Source organism: Choloepus didactylus, chromosome 3, assembly GCF_015220235.1.
Source record: "Choloepus didactylus isolate mChoDid1 chromosome 3, mChoDid1.pri, whole genome shotgun sequence".
NCBI classification, from domain to species: Eukaryota; Metazoa; Chordata; class Mammalia; order Pilosa; family Megalonychidae; genus Choloepus; species Choloepus didactylus.
Window position 1 is genome coordinate 334,634 of NC_051309.1, and position 21,363 is coordinate 355,996.

The 21,363-nt window shown below is 42.6% G+C and overlaps 1 protein-coding gene across 1 annotated transcript in view; it reads left to right on the plus strand.

Annotated features, from left to right (window-relative positions):
• Window positions 1-19,979, plus strand: part of PIGG (phosphatidylinositol glycan anchor biosynthesis class G) — a 91,266-nt gene extending 71,287 nt beyond the window's left edge. The window contains exon 13 of the mRNA XM_037829172.1: window positions 19,535-19,979. Coding sequence (XP_037685100.1) covers window positions 19,535-19,712 — 178 coding nt within the window. The 3' untranslated portion in view covers window positions 19,713-19,979. The remainder of the gene's footprint in view (window positions 1-19,534) is intronic.
• Window positions 19,980-21,363: the final 1,384 nt, after the last annotated feature.

Sequence of the window (21,363 nt, forward strand, 5' to 3'; positions counted from 1 at the left end):
TTCTGTTCTTTCCTTCCAGCTATTCTAATACCCTATATATTCAGTACTTACAATCCTTTTAAAAAATCCTATATTGTCTGTTGCTACCCATTCCTCTTATTTAATCACTTTCTTGATCTTCAGGTGTGTCTCGGCAGTGCCTCCCTAACTCATTCATATTAAAAAGGGTGTTAACTTTATGGGGAAGGGGCCACATTCGGTTGATGTTCTTAAAGAGGCTGTTGCTTCTGGGTTTTAGGATTGTTTGGTGCGGGACACTGTTAACGAGTTCCGACTTGGCGGGCCTGGGCCAGGGGAACTGATCAGCCCCTAGGAAAGGTAGTGGGGCACGGACAGTACTATCCTCCACGGCCCCCCGGGCCTGAGAAAGTGGAGCCGGATGCAGGCCCCATTTCCTCACCCCAAAGTACAACCATTGGGGAGGGCTTGCCGGAGAAAACCGCCCCCTTTACCTTGCCCGCCCACTGCCCGGTACCAGAGCAACTCCCGCCCTCCCCGTTGCCGGAGCGACTCCCGCCCTTTTCAAACGACCTCCGCGCCCTCTCAGAACCAATCCAAGCCTTTAACCCCTACAGCTACCCCGCCCTCTAAACCGCCCGATATAAACGTGTACTCTCCCCTAATAAACGCTCTCGGCTTCCTCACCCTCAAAGAAACGCGTCCCGCCTGTTTCCTCTCGCCGCCCTCCACACCTTGCACGCCTCTGCCGGGGACCGGGCCCAGTCCCCCGCCTCGCCCTCGCCTCCGGGAAAGAGCCCCCCGCCGCCGGTACCCTCCAAGCAACGCCGAGAGCCGAGGGTTCAGCAACCGGCTGCCCCCCGACGTAGTAGACGCGACCGCAGTTTGGCATAGGAATTCTCTGGTGGATTTAAGTTTCTGAAAAATAAACTTAGTGAGTGAAACTTTTATAGAGTCTCAGTAGTAGTAGTCTTACTACTTTGGAATGGACCAAGTTCTTTGTTAGGAGGTGCTGAGTGAAATACACTACGTATTTCAGTGTATCTCTACATTCACAGGTGCCAGTGTGGAAATCCATCTGCTTATATTAAGCTGTGTGTGTGTACTTAACTGGTATCAGTATTTCTATATGGAACAATCCTGTGTTAAGCTAATTATGAGTTCATACCCATGTCTCTAACTCTACTCCATCACCAAATGGATCATACTAGCTTTTTCCCCTGATTTATCTGTAACCTCTTACTCCAACAGTGAAAAACCTGTTTTCCACCATCTCTCATCTCTTGAGTTGATTGTTCAATTCCATTGTACATGTATAGTAGCTACACAATTGTTAACCAGTACTCCCATGGGCAAGAACTTTTATCAGAGTTCGTTGCTTACTCACAGTTGCTTTTCCCCATATTCTTATAGATTTCACTTAGAAAACTTGCAGAGAATTTCCTTCATATATTTGTAATACATTTAGATTCTTAAGTCGCATTTGAATAACATCTACATCAAGTGATTTTTTAAACTTTACTTACATTAAGAATTATACTTTGTGCTGTAAAATTCTATGGGTTTTGGAAATTCATAGTGACAGTTATCCACTATTCAGTATCATACAGAACGCTTTACCTATTCAATCTTCTACCCTACCATCATGAATCCTTGGCAACCACTGATCTTATCATCTTTGTAATGTTTCCTTTTGCAGAATTAATAGATATAATCTTACCATGCAGTACGTAGCCTTCTTTGACTAGCTTCTTTCTCTTAGAAATATGAATTTGAGATGCATCCATGTCCTTGTGTGGCAGGATGCTCCTTCCTTTCTACGGCTGAGTAGTGCCCTAGGGCTTGGTTGTACCACAGTTGGGTTTTCCATTCACCTTTTTAAATACATCTTGGTTTCTTCTATTTTTTCATTACAGCTAAAACTCCTTATAAATATTTGTGCTGTTTTTAAAATGTTATCTATACTTGTCAAACAAACTTGGGTAAATACCTAGGAGTGTGATTGATGAGTCACATGATGAGATATCTTTAACTTTGTATGAAATGCCAGAATGTTTCCCAAAGTGTCTGTATCATTATGCATCCCCTCCAGCAATGAATGTGAGTTCCTGTGGTATGACACTGCAACTAGAAGTTAATAATAGAGGGGCATATAGGGAAAAAATATATACCTATTGCAAACTATATACTATAGTTTGTAGTATTTCAATGTTCTTTCATAAATAGTTAACAAATGTACTATACCAATACTATGAGTCTACAATGGAGGGGGGGTGGTTAGGGATATGGGAGGATTTGAGTTTCCTTTTCTTTCTTTCTTTTTTTCTTTTTTTTTTTTTTTTCTTCTTTGTCTTTATTTCTTTTCTGGAGTAATGAAAATGTTCTAAAAACTGAACAAAAATTGATTGTGGTGATGGATGCACAGCCATATGATGGTACCCAGGGCAATTGATTGTATACTTTGGATCTTTGGATAATTGTATGGTATGTGAACAATCAAAATAAAAAAAAAAAAAAAAAAAAAAAAAACTCTTCAGCAAAAAAAAGAGAGAAATTTCTATAAGCAATGTTTTATAGTTTTCAGTGCAGAGGTTTGCAAATCCTTTGTTAAATTTATTCCTGTATTTTTTCTGGTATTTTTAATTCTACTGTATATACAATTGTCTTTTTAATGTTGTTTTCCAATTGTTTGTTGATGGAATAGAAAAATACAATAGGGTTTTTTGGTTCATTTGTTTTTTGGTTTTTTGTGTTTTTTTGTTTGTTGGGTTGTTTTTCTGTTTTATTTTGTTTTGTATATTGACCTTGTATTTTGAGGCCTTGCTAAACTTATTAATTTTATTAAATGTTTTGATGACCTCTTAGAATTTCTTACATAAACAATTATGTCATCTGTGAATAGGGAGTTTAATTTCTTCTATTTCAGTCTTTATGCCTTTTGTTTATTTTTCTTGACTTATTGAACTGAGACCTCTAATACAGCGTTATATAGAAATAGTGAGAAGGGACATTCATGTCCTTGTTCCCAATCTTGGGGTGAAAGGGTTCAGTATTTCATCCTTAAATATGATGCAAGAGATGCTCTTTATCAGAATGACAAAGTTCCCCTCTATTCCTAGTTTTCTGAGAGTGTAGTTTAGTTTAGTTTTGCTTTCTATCATGAAAAGGTGTTAGATTTTGTCAAAGGTGTTTTGGGCATGTATTAAGTTGAACATATGGTATTTCTCCTTTACTCTGTTAATATGGTGAATTTACATTTATATTTTTGAATTTTAAATTACCTTGAACTCACTTAGTTTTGATGTATTTTTTATATATTGCTGGATTTGATTCACTAATATTTAATTAATTTTCATATCTATATTCCTACAGGGGTTGGTATGAAGGTTATTCTGGGCTCATAAAATTGGTTAAGAAACATTCTGTTCTCCTCTATTTTCTGAAAGGGTTTATGTAAATTTGGTATTATTTTTTCCTTATTGTTAGAATTTACCTGTGAAACCATCTGGGCCTGAAGTTTTCTTTGTTGGGAAGTTTTCAATAACAAATTCAGTGTCTTTGATACATATAGTGTTATTAAAATTTTCTGTTTCATTTTGTGTCCAATGTTTTGCTAAGTTGTGTTTTCAAAAGTTCAGGAATTTTTGATTTCACCTAAATTGGTGTAAATTTCTTCTTAACATCCTCTTATCTTTTTCACATCTGTAGGATCTGTAATGATGCCTCTCTTTCATCCTGATTTTGGTAGTTGCCTCCCTCCCACTCTTCCCCCTCCCTCTTCCTCTCCCTCTCCTCTCTCTTTCCACTTTCTCTCTTTTATCTTTATTTGCTACTTCTGGGAATTAATTTAATTACTCTTTTCAAAGAATCAACTTTTCTCCATTGTCTGTTTCTATTAATTACTGCTGTTATCTTTATTAGTTATCATTTCCTACTTATTCTCATTTTATTAACTTAATTTTTCTAGGTTCTTTAGATGGAAACTTAGGTCAATTTTAAGCCTTTTTTTTTTTTTTTTTTTTTTTTTGGCTTTCCAATGTAAGTGTTTAAATCAATACATTTCCCTGTAAGCACCTATTTTTGCTGCATTTACATATTTTCATATGCTTTATTTTACTGAGATTCAGTTTGAAATATTTTCTACAATACTTATATGGCTCAACATTTGGTTATCTTGATGAACATTCCATATTCAATAGAAAAAAGTAGATTTGGTAGTTGTTTGGTGTGATGTTGTATAAATACAAATTAGGTCAACATGATTAATGTCAATTACCTCTTCTATATCCTTACTGACTTTCTGTCTACTTATTCTATCAGTTAATGATAGAGGGTTGCTAAAATTTCCAACCATGATTGTGGATTTATGTGTTTCTCTCTTAGGTCTTTCAGTTTTTGCTTCACATATTTTGAAGATCTGTTGCTAAACACATACACATTTATATTTGTTAGATTTTCTGGACATACTGACTTTTTGTCACTATGAAATGTCCCTCTTTATCTCTGGTAATACTCTTAGTCTTTTAGACACAATTCTGATATTAGCACAGTCTATCCACCTTTCTTATAATTAGTGTTTGTATGGTATATATTTTCCATCCTTTTAATTTCAACCTATTTGTCTTTGTATATAGAGTTTGGCACTTGTAACCCCAAGTAGTTGGGTCTTGCTTTTTTTATCCAGTCTGATAATTTCTGCCTTTTAATTGGAGTGTTTAGCCCCTTTACATTTAATGTGATTATTCATAAGATTGGATTTAGATCTGCCTTTTTTCTATTTATTTCAATTTTATTTTCTGCTGCTGCTATTCTTCTGTTCCTACTTTCTTGCCTTTTTTGGGATTAATTTACTAGCTTTTAAGTATTCCATTTTATTTTCATTATTGGCTTTTTAGTATTAATTTCTAGTGTTTTCTCTGGGGATTATATTATGCATCTTTTGCAGTTTACCACAGTCTCCTTAGAGTTAATACTGTAATATTTCACTTAAAATAAAGGAAACTTGTAATGATATGGCTCCATTTAACCTCCTCCCCTCCTTTGTACTATGGTTGTCATATATATTTTACCTACATACATACCCATCATATAGTATTATAATTTTTGTTCTAGAAGTCATATATATTTTAAAGAAATTAAAAGAGGAAACACACACACACACACACACATATGTATATAATTTCTAGTGGCTTTATGTTTTTTAGTGTAGACTCAAGTTGCCATTAGTATTTCTTGTGATGCACTTATGCTGGCAGTGAATTCTCTCTATATGCTTGTGTGAAAATTCTTTACTTCATCTTTATTTAAAAGGATTCTTTTGCTGCATATAAAATCCTAGGTTGACAGTTCTTGTTTTTTCTGCCAGCACATTAAAGATGTCATTCTATTTTCTTCTTATGAGCAGTCAGCCATTATTTGTATCATTTTTTTCCTGTATATTACTTGTCATCTTTCTTTGCTTGCAAGGTTTTCTCCTTATCTTTGGATTTCAGCAAGTTTTACTGTAATGTGCCTTGATGTGGATTTCTCAGTATTTAGCTAGCTTTTAGAATTTCTTGTATCTCTAAGTTGATTTATTTCACTAAATTGGAGAATTTGGGGGCAATTATTTCTTCAATATTTTTCTGTCCTATTTTCTGTCTACTGTTCCTCTGGTAATCCAATTACATATTCATTAAACTATTTGATATTGACCCACAGGTATCGGAGACTTCATTTACTTTTCTTCAGTCTTTTTTTTCCTATCTGTTCCTCAGATTGTAAATTTTCTATTGATCCATTTTCAAGTTCACTGATTCTCTCCTGCCATATCCAATCTGTTGAAAAGCCTCCAGTGAATTTTTATTTCAGCGATTGTATTTTTCAGCTCTAGAATTTCCATTTTGTTCTTTTTAGTAGTTCCTATTCCTCTATTGAGATATAACATCTCTTTATTTGTTATTTATGTATCTTTCTTTAAGTTCCTGAACATATTTGTAAACACTGATTTAAAGCCCTTATCTGTTAATTTCAACATTTGGGTCATCTTGGGGTCAGTTTCCATTGACTATTGGCTTTTTTTCCTTTATTATAGGTCACATTTCTCTTTCTTTGCATGTCTAGTTATTTTTAAGTGGATTATGAATGATATGTTGTAGAGACTCTGGATCCAAGTACCTCTGAAGAGCAATTTTGTTCTAGAAGGCAGTTAACTTGGCTGGAGTCAAACTTCAAACTGTGTTTCCTCTGCTGAAACTTCTGCTGAGTTCTTTCAGCTTCCAGGTGCTGCACTTCTGCTGGGCACCTTGATGTAACCCCTGGACTTGCATATTTCAGTGGTTAGCCAAGGATTTTAAATGTATATTTTGGGGCTCATCACGTCTGTTTCTCCCTTCATTCCAGGTTTCTTCCAAGCTTTCTGGCTGCTCTTTCAGCCCTGGTCTCTATGGCACTTCAAGAAGTACTTTCAAGCAGAAGACCTCAAACTTATAAATCCCATCTGTTCAGTTTATTCTTCAAGAGTAGACTTCCTTCCAGTTTCTGTCTGCTTTAGTAACCCTCCAGTGCCTCAAATAGTTACAGGTTTTTGTTCAGATTTCATAATTATTATTTGTGAGAAGGTTAGTCTGATCATTAGCAGAAGCCAGAACTCCTTCCAATATTTATTCTTTCATCCTTCTTTTCTTTCTGGATGCCTTTCTTCCTTCAATCAGATTACTCTTATAAAATGATAAAATTAACAAGTGACTACCACAAACACAAAACTCTGTGTGTGTGTGTGTGTGTGTGTGTGTGTGTGTGTGTGTGTGTGTGTGTCCATCCCTGTACCACTAGGTGAACTAATTCTAAGAACTAGGCATGCATTTTCCCACATTTTTACCATGATATATCAGACATATAAAATATATACATCCTCATATGTAAAGGGTTGTGGGGTGTCTCAGGTTGAACTCCCCGGAAGCAGATCCTGAGATGAACATTTATGTAAAAGTGAGTTTTTCAGAAGTGTCTGCAGGAGAAACTGGTGTGTATGTGGGGGCGGGTGCAAGGAACTGGACCCAGGAGAGGAAGAAAGCCAAGTGACGATGTGATATCAAATAAACTCCACTGGAGGACAACTTTGGCTTCACAGGGAGCTCTTGAGACTATGTGTCTCACTTTAGAGTTATTCCAAAGAGGGACTTGGAAACTGAAGTATTGATTGCTCCACATTCATCAACCATTGCCTTCCCTACCTGCGGGACACTGATTACGTGCTTCAACTTGGCGGGCCTGGGCCAGGGGACTGGATCCGCCCCTGGGGAGGGTGGTGGGCACGGGCAACAGCGCCCTCCACAGCCCCCCAGGCCTGGGAAAGTGAGGCCGGAGGCAGGCCCCATTTCCTCACCCAAAATACACCACTGTTAGGGGAGGCTTGCCGGAGGGAACCGCCTTTTCCCCACCCCCTTATCTTGCCCGGACACTCCCCGTTGCCAGTGCAACTCCCATCACCACCAGTGCGCATACATTGTTGCCGAACACCGTTACCGGAGCAACTCTCGCCCCTTTTCAAACAACCTCCGTGCTCTCTTAGAACCAATCCTAACCTCCGCACCCTCTCAGAACCAATCCTAGCCTTTATCCCCTCAGCATTGACTTGTAACAACCCCCGCCCTCTATGCCAGCCTATATAACCTGTGCTCACCCCTAATAAACTCTCTTGGCTTCTTCACCCTCAAAGAACCGTGTCCTGCCTGTTCCTTCTCGCCGCCCTCCACACCTTGCACGCCTCCGCCGGGGACCGGGCCCAGTCCCCCGCCTCGCCCTCGCCTCCGGGAAAGAGCCCCCGCCGCCGGTACCCTCCGAGCAACGCCGAGAGCCGAGGGTTCAGCAACCGGCCGCCCCCCCCCCCAGATAAATCAACTGCGACCACACCTACCAAGTGTTCTGCTAATGCTGCCATTTTGCAAAACACCGGAAATGGATTTTATAAAGGCGGCTTATTTGGTTACAAAGTTACAGTCTTAAGTCCATAAAGTGTCCAAGGTAAGGCATCAACAATAGGGTACCTTCACTGGAGAAAGGCCATCAGCATCTGGAAAACCTCTGTTAGCTGGGAAGGCAAGTGGCTGGCATCTGCTTGCTCCTAGGTTGCTTTTCAGCTCCTCTTCAAAATGCCTCTCTCAGTTGCTCTGAGGTCCTTCTGTCTGTGGACTCCTTTATACGACTCCAGTGATCCAATTAATACCAACCCTGAATGGGCGGGGTAACACTTCCATGGAAATTATCCAATCAAACATTTCACTCACAGTTGATTGAGTCACATCTCCATGGAAACAATCAAAGAATTCCAATCTAATCAACACTAATACATCTGACCCCCCAAGACTGCATTAAAGAACATGGCGTTTTGGGGGACATAATATATCCAAATCTCCAGGCTTGCCAAAGGCAAAATGGGCTCCAGTAGCCTGAGGGCAGCTGTCCAACAGTGATGAAGATACTGGCCAAGCAGAATGAAAGCTCACCCAGAGTCCCCATGCTGGGAAATGGTAAGGCTGTCTCAGGTCTACCGGCAGAGCCCTGACAGTCTGCTGAGTTCCACACTCCCTGCACGGTGCACTTCTACTCATGCCTCACTTTAAGCTCCCTGCACCGATTTTTCCAGATGGTGGCCAGTAGCAAGTTTCAGGGGAAAATATTTATAAGAAGAGGATTAGTGACTGCATTGGTCCCAAGGCCAGTATTGAGATTCATTATCTCCCTCCTCTACCACCCATTCTGGATTTTCCTAATCTTGGCTAGCACTTCTAAGGGGCTTGACTGGTGGGCAACCCAGGCCCTCATCCACGTAGGGCCTGGGATTCCAGTTATCATGCCTGTTTCAAGCCATGGTGCTGTGGTTTCCCAACCAGATACAGAAGCCAGGAGATGACCCAGTGGATCCCCTAGACCCCAGATGAACTCCCCCAAGCCCCTATATGTAGCAGCATCCTGACCTCCTCATGATAAGCAGGGTCAGTAACCCTGCCACATGGCTATTCCTTTCTGTGTCTGCTGGTCTACCAGCACGGGAAACCCCAGATGGCAAGATGGCTGTAGATCCATTCTAACACGCACACCTCACTCACCTTTTGCTTCCTTTCTCAACACTCTGCCAAGGCAGTTCTGGCATCTTCACTCATTGAAAGAGGCCACCACATTTTCTAGGTTTCCAGGAGACATCCCAGCACTGGAGCCGGCTGCCCTTGCTGAGGCAGAGAAACCCTAAGTCGTGGGTGAACGCCCCAGGGAGACAAACTCTCCCATCCCACCTCATTTTGCATGTGTGCATGCACACACATGCATACGTACATGCACATACATGTGCATGCACACATGCACATGCATGTATACCCACACATACAAAACACATTCACACACACATGCATACACAGACACGTGCACACAAGGCACAGACACATGTGCACACACAAGGCACACTCATGCATGCACATGCATGTTCATGCACACATACATGCACACACGCACACATGCACATATGCACATGCGTGTATACCCACACATACAAAACACATTCACACACACATGTATACACACAGACATGTGCACACACAAGGCACATTCGTGCATGCACATGCCTGTTCATGCACACGCATGCATGCACACACACATACAAGGCACATTCACACACGTGCATGTACATGCACATGCATGTACATGCATACACGTGCACATAAAATGCGTATTCACACATGCATAAGCACACACCTGCACATGCACACACACATGATCAAGAATATCCTCAGGCTTATTGCCCCAGTTCCTGCTGGTGTGTATTTGCTGACCCAGCAGCTCCATCAGGCAGGAACTCCTCTCCATTAGCAGGACTAGTCCTTGCCCAGGTTGTCGATGTTGTCTTGCTGGGTACCCACCTCTGCTGGGGCTTCTTCGTAATCTCGGGCAGGGCAGGCTGGTGTCCTCCAGCAAAGGGAAGGGAGCCATGCACTTGGGCCAAAGTTTCGGGCCTCCAGGGGCCCCCATTCCAGGCTGAGGGCCCTCTTTCCCTCCCAGGACCTGACTCCACAGCAGATGCACTGAGGATCCAGCCTTTACTGTAGCTCTGCTCACCTCCCAGTCTTGTCCTGAGCACAGTCTGATCCACAGCACAGTTCACCTCGGATCACAGAAGATGAGTTTCCTTAAAACCTGCCAAGGAGGCCTCTGTTCTTCTGCACTGGTGGTCCGTGGTGCCTAGCCGCGCTCTTGCTTTCTGGTGAGACACGTGTTCCTGCCCCAGACAGGGAATCAGCCACTGCCCCAGCAGCTACACTTCCTTTTGAAGAGCATCAGTCTTTTTTTTTTTTTCCTACAATTTTATAGAGTTATATTCACATACCATATATTTATCCACAGTGTACAATCAGTTGTTCATGGTATCATCATAAAGTTGTACATTTATCACCACAATCAGCACTTGAACATACTGATTACTACAAGAAAATTTGTTTTTTTGTTTTTTTTTTTTAGCAATAAGAAGAAATGATAAAAAGAAAAATAACATGTCATACAATACAATATACTACTAAGGACAGCAAATAACACCACTACCAAGAATCCCATATTACTCCCCTATATCCCCTTCTCATATACATTTAGCATTGGCATATTGCCTTTGTTACATTTAATGGAGGTATATTACAATGTTACTGTTGACCATAGACTCCAGTTTGCTTTGATTATGTTTTTTCCCGAATACCATCCCTTTTTCAAATTTCTACATGGTTGACATTCATTTGCTTTCCCACATGCAAAAACATTTTTATATTTGAATATTTAGTAACAGTCATTGGCCACTCCAGTTTTTGCCATGTTATACAGTCCCAGTCTTTATCATCTATCTTTACCTCTGGTGTCATACATTCTCCTATCCCACCTCTTTCAGCTTTACTCACAGACATCTTTGTTCAGTGTACTTACAATACCATGCTACCATCACACAGTATTATGCTATCTATTTCTGGATCTATGCAATCAATCCTAAACATTCTGTAGTCCTTCAGCATCAAATGGCTGATCTCTGCCCTCTTACTATCTCCTCGTCGCCTGTGTTGTCAGCTTTTAACTCCCAAAGTTTGTTCATTAATGTTTGTTCATATTAGTGAGACCATACAGAATCTGTCCTTTTGTTTCTGGCTAACTTCACTCAACATAATGTCCTCAAGGTTCATCCAAATTATTACATGATCCATGTCTTTGTTCTGTCTTACAGCTGCATAATATTCCATCATGTGTATATACCACAGTTTGTTTATCCACTCGTCCTTTGATGGACATTTGGGCTGTTTCCATCTCTTGGCAATTGTGAATAATGCTGCAATAAACATTGGTTTACAAATGTCTGTTTGTGTCTTAAGTTTCAGTTCCTCTGAGTATATACCCAGCAATGGAATAGCTGGGTCATATGGCAAATCTATATTTAGCTTCCTGAGGAACCTCCACACTGTCTTCCAGAGTGGTTGCACCATTCTACATTCCCACCAACAATGAATAAGTGTGCCTCTTTCTCCACATCCTCTCCAGCACTTGTCATTTTCTGTTTTTTGGATAATGGCCATTCTGGTAGGTGTGAGATGATATCTCATTGTGGTTTTGATTTGCATTTCCTTAATAGCCAGTGAAGTTGAGCATTTTTTCATATGCTTTTGAGCCATTTGTATTTCCTCTTCAGAAAAATATCTGTTCATGTCTTTTGCCCATTTTTTAATTGGATTGTTTGTCTTTCTGTTATTGAGATGCAGGATTCCTTTATATATTCAGGATATTAAACCCTTATCTGATATGTGGTTTCCAAATATCATCTCCCATTGTGTAGGTTGCCTTTTGACTTTTCTGACAAAGTCCTTTGATGTACAAAAGCGTTTAATTTTGAGGAGATCCCATTTGTCTATTTGTTCTTTGGTTGCTCGTGCCTTGGGTGTGAGGTCTAAGAAACCACCTCCTTTCACAAGATCTTTAAGATATTGCCCTACATTTTCTTCTAAGAGTTTTATGGTCTTGGTGCTAATGTTTAGGTCTTTGATCAACTTTGAGTTAATTTTGGTATAAGGTGTGAGATGGACATCCTCTTTCATTCTTTTGGAAATGGATATCCAGCTCTCCAAACACCATTTATTGAACAGGCTGCTCTTTCCCAATTGCTTCGGCTTCACTGCCTTATCAAAGATCAGTTGTCCATAGATGTAAGGGTCTACTTCTGAACACTCAATTCGATTCCACTGATCAGTATATCTGTCCTTATGCCAGTACCATGCTGTTTTGAGCACTGTAGCTTTGTAATATGCTTCAAAGTCAGGTAGTGTGAGACCTCCCACTTCACTCCTCTTTCTCAAGACATTTTTGGCTATTCGGGGCACCTTACCCTTCCAAATAAATTTAGTTACTGGTTTTTCTATTTCTGTAAAGTAAGTTGTTGGGATTTGAATTGGTATTGCATTGAATCTGTAAATCAGTTTAGGTAAAATTGCCATCTTAATTATATTTAGTCTTCCAATCCATGAACATGGTATGTTCTTCCATTTTTTCAGTTCTTGTTCAATTTCTTTTAGCAGTTTCTTATAGTTTTCTATGTAAAGGTCTTTTGTGTCCTTGGTTAAGTTTATTCCTAAATACTTGATTCCTTTGGTTGCTATTGTAAATGGGATTTTTTTCTTGATTTCCTCCTCTTGTTGCACATTACTTGTGTATAGAAACACTACAGATTTTTGCGTGTTGATCTTGTAGCCTGCTACTTTGCTGTATTCATTGACTAGTTCTAGTAGCTTTGCTGTAGATTTTTCTGGATTTCCTACATATAGAATCATGTCATCTGCAAATAGTGAAAGTTTTACTTCTTCCTCTCCAATTTGGATGCCTTTTATTTCTTTTTCTTGCCTAATTGCTCTAGCTAGAACTTCCAGCACAATGTTGAATAGCAATGGTGATAGTGGGCATCCCTGTCTTGTTCCTGATCTTAGAGGAAAAGCTTTCAGTCTCTCCCCATTGAGTGTGATGTTAGCTGTGGGTTTTTCTTATATTGCCTTTATCATATTGAAAAAGTTCCCTTCTATTCCTATCCTTTGAAGTGTTTTCATCAGGAAAGGATGTTGAATTTTGTCAAATGCCTTTTCTGCATCAATCAAGATGATCATGTGGTTCTTCTGCTTTGATTTATTGATGTGGTGTATTACATTAATTGATTTTCTTGTGTTGAACCAGCCTTGCATACCTGGAATAAATCCCACCTGGTCGTGGTGTATAATTCTTTTAATGTGCTGCTGGATTCGATTTGCAAGTATTTTGTTGAGGATTTTTGCATCTATATTCATTGAAGAAATTGGTCTATAATTTTCTTTTTTTGTAGTATCTTTGCCTGGTTTTGGTATTAGGGTGATGATGGCTTCATAGAAAGAGTTAGGTAGCTTTCCCTCTTCTTCAATTTTTTTGAAGAGATTGAGCAGGATTGGTACTAATTCATTCTTGAATGCTTGGTAGAATTCACATGTGAAACCATCTGGTCCTGGGCTTTTCCTTTTTGGGAGCTTTTTGATGACTGACTCAATCTCTTTACTTGTGATTGGTTTGTTGAGGTCATCTATTTCTTCTTGACTTAATGTTGGTTGTTTATGCTTTCTAGGAAGTTTTCCATTTCATCTAAATTGTCTAGTGTATTAGCATATAGTTGCTCATAGTATCTTCTCATTATCTCCTTAATTTCTGCAGGGTCAGTAGTTATATTTCCTTTCCCATTTCTGATTGCATTCATTTGCATCTGCTCTCTCTTTTTTTTTTGTTAGCTTAGCCAGTGGTCCATCGATTTTATTGATTTTCTCAAAGAACCAACTTCTGGTTTTGTTGATTCTCTCTATTGTTTTCCTGTTCTCAATTGCATTTATTTTTGCTCTAATCTTTGTTATTTCTTCCATTCTGCTTGCTTTGGGGTTAGTTTGCTGTTCTTTCTCTAATTCCTCCAGGTGAGCAGTTAACTCTTCAATTTTTGCTCTCTCTTCTCTTTTAATATAGGCATTTAGGGCAATAAATTTCCCTCTCAGCACCGCCTTTGCTGCATCCCATAAGTTTTGATAAGTTATGTTTTCATTGTCATTTGCCTCGAGGTATTTACTAATTTCTCTTGTAATGTCTTCCTTTACCCACTGGTTTTCTAAGAGGGTGTTGTTTAGCCTCCATATGTTTGTGAATTTTATGACCTTCTGCCTTTTATTTATTTCCAACTTCATTCCATTGTGGTCTGAGAAAGTGTTTTGTATAATATCAATATTTTTAAATTGTTGAGACTTGCTTTGTGACCCAACATGTGGTCTATCCTAGAGAATGTTCCATGAGCACTTGAGAAAAAAGTGTATCCTGCTGTTGTTGGATGTAGTGTTCTATAGATGTCTGTCAAGTCTAGTTCATTTATCATACAATTCAACATCTCTGTTTCTTTAGTGATCCTCTGTCTAGATGTTCTATCCATTGATGAGAGTGGTGTATTGAAGTCTCCAACTATTGTAGAGGTATCTATTTCTCCTTTCAGTGATCACAGTGTTTGCCTCATGAATTTTGAGGCATTCTGGTTTGGTGCATAAATATTTATGACTTATGTTTTCTTGATGAATTGACCCTTTTATTAGTATATAGTGTCCTTCTTTGTTTCTTTTAATTGTTTTGCTTTTGAAGTCTAACTTGTCTGATATTAATATAGCTACTCCCACTTTTTTCTGGTTGTTGTTTGCATGAAATATCTTTTTCCAACCTTTCACTTTCAGTCTATGTTTGTCCTTGTGTCTCAAGTGAGTTTCTTGTAGACAGCATATAGATGGGTCCTGTTTTTTAATCCATTCTGCCAGTCTGTGTCTTTTTATTGGGGAGTTTAATCCATTTACATTTAGTGTTATTACTGTAAGGGCAGTACTTTCTACTACCATTTTGTTTTTTGGAATTTATATGTCATATCTTATTTTTTCCTCTCCTTTTACCTTTCCTGATAATCTTCATTTCTGCACTCTTCTCCAACTCTCTCTCTCCTGTCTTTTCCTATCAGCCTGTAGCACTCCCTTTAGTATTTCTTGTAGTGCCGGTCTCTTATTCACAAACTCTCTCAGTGTCTGTTTGTCTGAAAATGTTTTAATCTCTCCCTCATTTTTGAAGGAAAGTTTTGCTGGATATAGAATTCTTGGTTGGCAGTTTTTCTCTTTCAGTATCTTAAACATATCATGCCACTGTCTTCTTGCCTCCATGGTTTCTGCAGAGAAATCTGTACATAGTCTTATTGACCTTCCATTGTATGTGATGGATTGCTTTTCTCTTGCTGCTTTCAGAATCCTCTCTTTGTCTTTGACATTGGACAATCTGACCAGTAAGTGTCTTGGAGTAGGTCTATTGGGATCTTTTCTATTTGGGGTACGTTGTACTTCTTGAATCTCTAATTTTCTGTCTTTTATAAGAGTTGGGAAATTTTCAGTGAATATGTCTTCTATTACTCTTTCTGTCCCTTTTCCCCTCTCTTCTCCTTCTGGGATACCCATAACACGTATATTTGTGCATTTCATGTTGTCACTCAGCTCCCTAAGACCCTGCTCATATTTTTCCATTTTTTTTCACCATCTGTTCTTTTGTGTGTATGAATTCAAATGACCTGTCTCCCAGTTCACTGATCCTTTCTTCTGCCTGTTCAAATCTACTGTTGTGTCCCTCCATTGTGTTTTTCATATCCTCCATTGTGGCCTTCATTCCCATGAGTTCTGCCATTTGTTTTCTTAAGTTTATGAATTCTTCTTTATGGTCAGCCAGTGTCTTCTTTATATCCTTCAGCTCTTTTGCTATATCTTCCTTCATTTCATCAAATTTATTTAGCATTAGTTGCCTCCACTCCTGTGTCTCAGCTGAGCTATTAGTTTGTTCCTCTGGCTGGTCCATGTTTTCGTGTTTCCTGGTATGGCTTGTTATCTTAAGTTGTCTAGGCATCTGATTGTCTTGATTAGTTTATTTTGGAGCTTGTTTTCTGTCTTTTACCTAGTGGTTTTCTTGTTGGTTGGCTTTGTTCTCTGGCCTCTGTTATTCAGTTCAACTTATTCTAGACCTCTAACTTAGGTTCTATTTAGTTGATCAGAATTTTTCCCCTCTTGTTTTTCTGTTTCTTGCTTTGCCTCTATGTAACCTTTTTGTGAGTGGGTCTCCTCAGATATGGTCGACCCTAGTCATATTTTCCCAGTCTAGTGAGGCCCAGGTCTCATTGGGAGGGTATGGAGTTTTCCTGAGAATGAGACCCTCCTATGAGGCCTTTAGAATTGGTGCTTTTCCTCTCCTGTCCAGCAGGGGGCGCTGGCCAGCCCGCAGCTCCCCCACCAGTGTAAGGAGGTGTGGAGCCTTTAGTTCTCCTGGTGACTCTGATCCTGTCGGGGGCGTGGCTGACTGAAGCCGGAATCTGAATTCCCAGAAGGAGGACTGCAGTTGAGCTGGACCCCCCTCTACTCTCCCAATCCTTATAACTCCAGTTGTCTCTCAGGGGCACTATTCCCTTCTCCTCTCTCCTCCTTGGGGCCTCTCCAGGTAGATTCCTTGGTCAGCCTGAGTTGCCAATTAAAGATGGGGGTGGAGGCCTTCAGTAGTGAATATGGAATTCAAAGACACTGTGGGTACTTTGTCTCCCCCAAGCCCAGCCTAGTCCCTCAACCTGGGCTTTCCAATAGAAAATAACCACATATATTACTTTTAGATTAAAAAAAAAAAAAGTAGAAAAGAAATCAAGAAAAAGGAAAAAGGAAAAAAAAAAGAAAAAAAAGAGTCTCTTTTAAAAGTCTTTCCCCAGCCTGGAAGTTTTGTCAGTGTCAGAATAGAGCATTTAAAGATATGCTTTGGGCTACTGTCCGACAATTACTCTCCAACCGCCTCAGTTCCATCCCTGCCGGGGGCTATTGAAATGCAAAAAGATAAGAGATCAGCGAGAAGCCAGAAGGGACAAAATGTAGGGGAAAAAAAAAATGGCTTTTTTGGAGTCTGGGAATGGGTGCCCGTTTTTACGTGCCCCCACTTCTCGGAGCCCAGCCCTTCTTTAGCACCCCAGCTCCCAAAGTTAGTTAATTAATTTGTTAATTAATTCTGCAGTTGAGGCTGGGTTGAGCCTCCCTTCTTGCCCTCAGCAGATTGCTGTTTTTTGTCCCCCCCCCCTTTCAGGGAGCCGGCAGCAAGACAGTCTGTGAGGTCTGGGTGGGGAGGGGCGCCAGACCCCTGGTCCGGGGAACTTACAATGTTCGCTGCGATCTCAGCTTTTCCTCCAATTCCAAACTTGTGTCCAATGTGTGACTGGTTACTGGAGACCCCGAAAACACTGTTTCAGATAGTTCTTGGGTAATTGCCAGCTGCTCTAGGGGAGAGACGAAATTCTGCTCCTCACCACTCCGCCATCTTGCCCCGCCTCCCTGTTCATTTCAGAGGCTTGGAAGCTTGCTTCCTCCTAGGGTCCCTAAAATTCTGGCTGGCCAGAAATCCTTGGTTCATTGGCTTTCCCATCAAATGGTGATGTCCTCTCTTTTCTCTTCTGGGTTCTGTTGACTTCCAGCTTCCAGCTCCTCTCTGTGGTTTTCTCTCTCTATGTCTGATTTTCTTCTGCTTATAAAGGATTTCAGTAATCTGAATTAAGACTCATCCTCATTTAGTTGGGCCACACCCCAAACTTGTTCCACTGCCCCGCCAGCAGCGACTGTGTCCTCAGTTCCCAATTCAAACGCAGCGCTCTGTGCCCAAGTCGCTCCGCCCCTTCCCCCAAAGCCCATCCACAAAGCCGCATGAGCATCAGTCTTTTTTAGGGAGCCTGGTCTGGGCACGCGGGACCCACTACCACCGAGGGGCGTGCAGTCATCTCAACCCCCGTCCCCGTTTCTGATCTTGACCCTCCCAAGTCTTTCTTCATAAGCAGCTGATTCTTTGAAAATATTTACATAATTTAAACTCTGATTAAGGGGAGAAATGATCAAAAGTATATGATTAAGAATAAAGATTCAAAGGTTACACTCCCAAGAGAATGCAAACTCCATGAAAAGGAATTCTGTTGGTTTGTTTGTTAATGAATCACCATGATCAATATCCAAAACAATTCCTGCTACAAAGTAGTTGCTCAATAAATCTTTTTTAAATGAATTAATAAATGGTTAAATTATAAAAAGATAACCTAAAACTTTATAACAGATTTCTAAATCTAGAAGAAATGGATGATTGCGGTCGCAGTTGAATTGTCTGGGGAGGGGGGCGGCCGGTTGCTGAACCCTCGGCTCTCGGCGTTGCTCGGAGGGTACCGGCGGCGGGGGCTCTTTCCCGGAGGCGAGGGCAAGGCGGGGGACTGGGCCCGGTCCCCGGCGGAGGCGTGCAAGGTGTGGAGGGCGGCGAGAAGGAACAGGCAGGACACGGTTCTTTGAGGGTGGAGAAGCCAAGAGAGTTTATTAGGGGTGAGCACAGGTTATATAGGCTGGCATAGAGGGCGGGGGTTGTTACAAGCCAATGCTGCGGGGATAAAGGCTAGGATTGGTTCTGAGAGGGTGCGGAGGTTAGGATTGGTTCTAAGAGAGCACGGAGGTTGTTTGAAAAGGGGCGGGAGTTGCTCTGGTAACGGTGTCCGGCAACAATGTATGCGCACCGGTGGTGATGGGAGTTGCACTGGCAACGGGGAGTGTCCGGGCAAGATAAGGGGTTGGGGAAAAGGCGGTTCCCTCCGGCAAGCCTCCCCTAACAGTGGTATTTTGGGTGAGGAAATGGGGCCTGCCTCCGGCCTCACTTTCCCAGGCCCGGGGGGCTGTGAAGGGCGCTGTCGCCCGTGCCCACCACCCTCCCCAGGGGTGGATCCGGTCCCCCAGCCCAGGCCCGCCAAGTCGAAGCACGTAATCAGTGTCCCGCAGATGATATAATCACATTTATGCATTTGTGTAAAATTTTTATATTCTCACTCTCTCTCTCTCTAGAGAAATGTGTTTAAAATAAAAGAACCAGCAGCAAAGGAAGGAAAGAATACCTAGTAATACCCACTGTTGAACATTGCAGATTAGGCACATGCATTACCTCTTCTCTCTTTAAACTCCTCTAAAAGGACAGTAAATTTAATTAAAAAAAAAAAAAGATATAAACCAGCAGGGACAAAGAATGGAAAGGAGATAGCAGACGGTATGTCAACAATTTGGGGAGGTGGATAGCAAAGGAACGGTGGCGGCTTATTTTGCAGCTCAAATGTCTGCCTCGAGGGAGTCAAAAGGGGCGAAACCCCTGCCAGCCGCGCAGGGCCGCGCAGAGGAGCGCACTGACCCCAGGACCCTCCCCACCTTCCCGCTGCAGCAGGGGGCGAAAGGCTCGTGTCCTGGGGACCCGAGTAGGACGTTCGGGGTTCCGGGCACCGTCTGGAGCTGGTGGTGGGACCGAGGGACGCCAAGGCAGGCGGCCCGGACCGCGCGGGGCCTGCACGGCCTGCGGCTCGTGGTGCGCACGGTGGGCGGAAGGGGGTCTGCGAGAAAAGAGCAACCGTGGATCACCCGCCACGTTTGAGCAGACTGAGAGAGAGGTTCACAGACAAACATAGTCAATTATTAATTTCCAGGAGAACAAGAGTTGTCCAAGAGAGGAAAGGCAGACTCGGAATGGACGTGCCTTCCCCGTGGACAGTATGCGTCCTCACAAGCCACCCAGCGCTGCCGGGAAGATGGAGAAGTTTGTGTGTGATTATTAACATTAATCCCACCTGTTTCTTCCCCTTCAAATTGGCTGCTAGAAATTAAAAATAACTCGTGTCCCATTTCTCTCAGGCGGCACTGCTTTAGCCCCTCAAGGAGGCATGCAGTAGGCACTCAATTCTTGCCTGAGGGAGGGAGTGAACGGGCAGAGATTGCCGCAGGTGGCAAGTCGTCCTCGAGAGACCAGGTAGGGCCTGGGCGCCGAGGCATCCGCTCGCCTGTGGCTCCGTGATGAGGCGCAGACCCTTCTGGGGGCCCTGCTCCGAGCAGTCTGTCCCTGCCAAGGCGTCATCCTCTCGGCCCTTCCTGGGGTTTACTTGCTGGCTGGTGTGTGCAGCCGCGAGGGGGGGGACCGGGCTGGTTTCTGCAGCTGCAGGCACAGAAACGGAGAACCAAATTATTGTGAGAAGAACCTTGCTTTGGTGCTCGGAAAAGTGATTTTGTCTGCCATACTGAGTTAAAATTTAGTTTTTCTAAGTTTTCTGGCTTTTACACTTTGGGTTGCATAGTTGTAAACAAAGTATAAGTAGGATTATATGCAATTTGTATATGTACATATTAAAGAGCAGAATAGGATAACTTGTTGATATTGGAGGTCTGAGAGTCTTTTCCCAGACTCGGGTTTGAGAGGCACTCTGTCGTCACCCCATTTGCAGTCGAGCCTGAGGGCAGTGCACAGACTGGAGGGGAAGTGTCAGGGGCTGGGGTGGGGGCTGCCCCTCTTGCCTTCCCAGCGTCCAGCGTGGCATCTGGCCAGCTGAGCAGTGAGATGAATGAAGTTCATTTGCACTGAGTGCCAAATTGACAGACTTGTTGGCCAGTGCATGTGGGGCAGCAGGACAGGGTTCTAGGTGAGAAAGGGGTGTCGCAATTGGGAGGAAAGGTGGTGTCTGCAGGCTTGGGGTCCCTGAGTAAGGGAGGTGAGCAGACAGCAGGACGTAAGGGCGGAGGCCTGGAAGAGATGGGGCTGCGACGCTGCCCGCCCTGCACCTGGCCTTGGAAGGCACCTACAGGGACTGCCCAGGAGAGCCTTGGAACAGGCCAGGTCCCAGGCGTCCGAGAGGGGCTGAGCTCGCAAACGCCTGCTGGCTCCAGCTCCGGCACCACGTAACTGGGGGCATGAAGTGCGTTTCCCGAGCCTCTGTGACCCCACCTGTAAAGGACCTGCCTCCAGGATTCCAAAGCACCTGGTCCAGAACCCTCAGCGCAGATTGGCCCGACGAGGGGACGGCCAAGCTGCCGTGTAAGCTCCGGGAGGGCTCCCGCCTGGCTCCTGCCGAATCCCAGGGCAGCCCGTGGGAGGCGCTGCCTCAGTGCTTGTTTGGATGCAGCATTATCATCTTCATCGGATGGTAACTGCTGAACAGGAAGTACAAACCATTGGGGAGCAGATGAGGGGAGTGGTCACTTCCAGCCTGTGGCACCTGAGGGCCGCCACAGAGCCTCCTTTTCTTTTCCAGCTGAGGTTTGAACAACGGAAGGGGAGGTGGGAGGGTGGGGGTGCGGCCCAGGCGGGAGGGCACAGGTGAGGCCTCTTGAGAGCACAGAGTGAGTTAGGGGTGCAGGAGAGCAGGCTCCCTTCAGCAGCAGCAGGCTCGGCATGGGGGGCCCTGGAGGCAGAGCTCACATGCATGTGTGTGGGATCCACAGTGGCAGATGAGCTTCAACGTGGGAGAATGTGCAGTCACGCATTTAA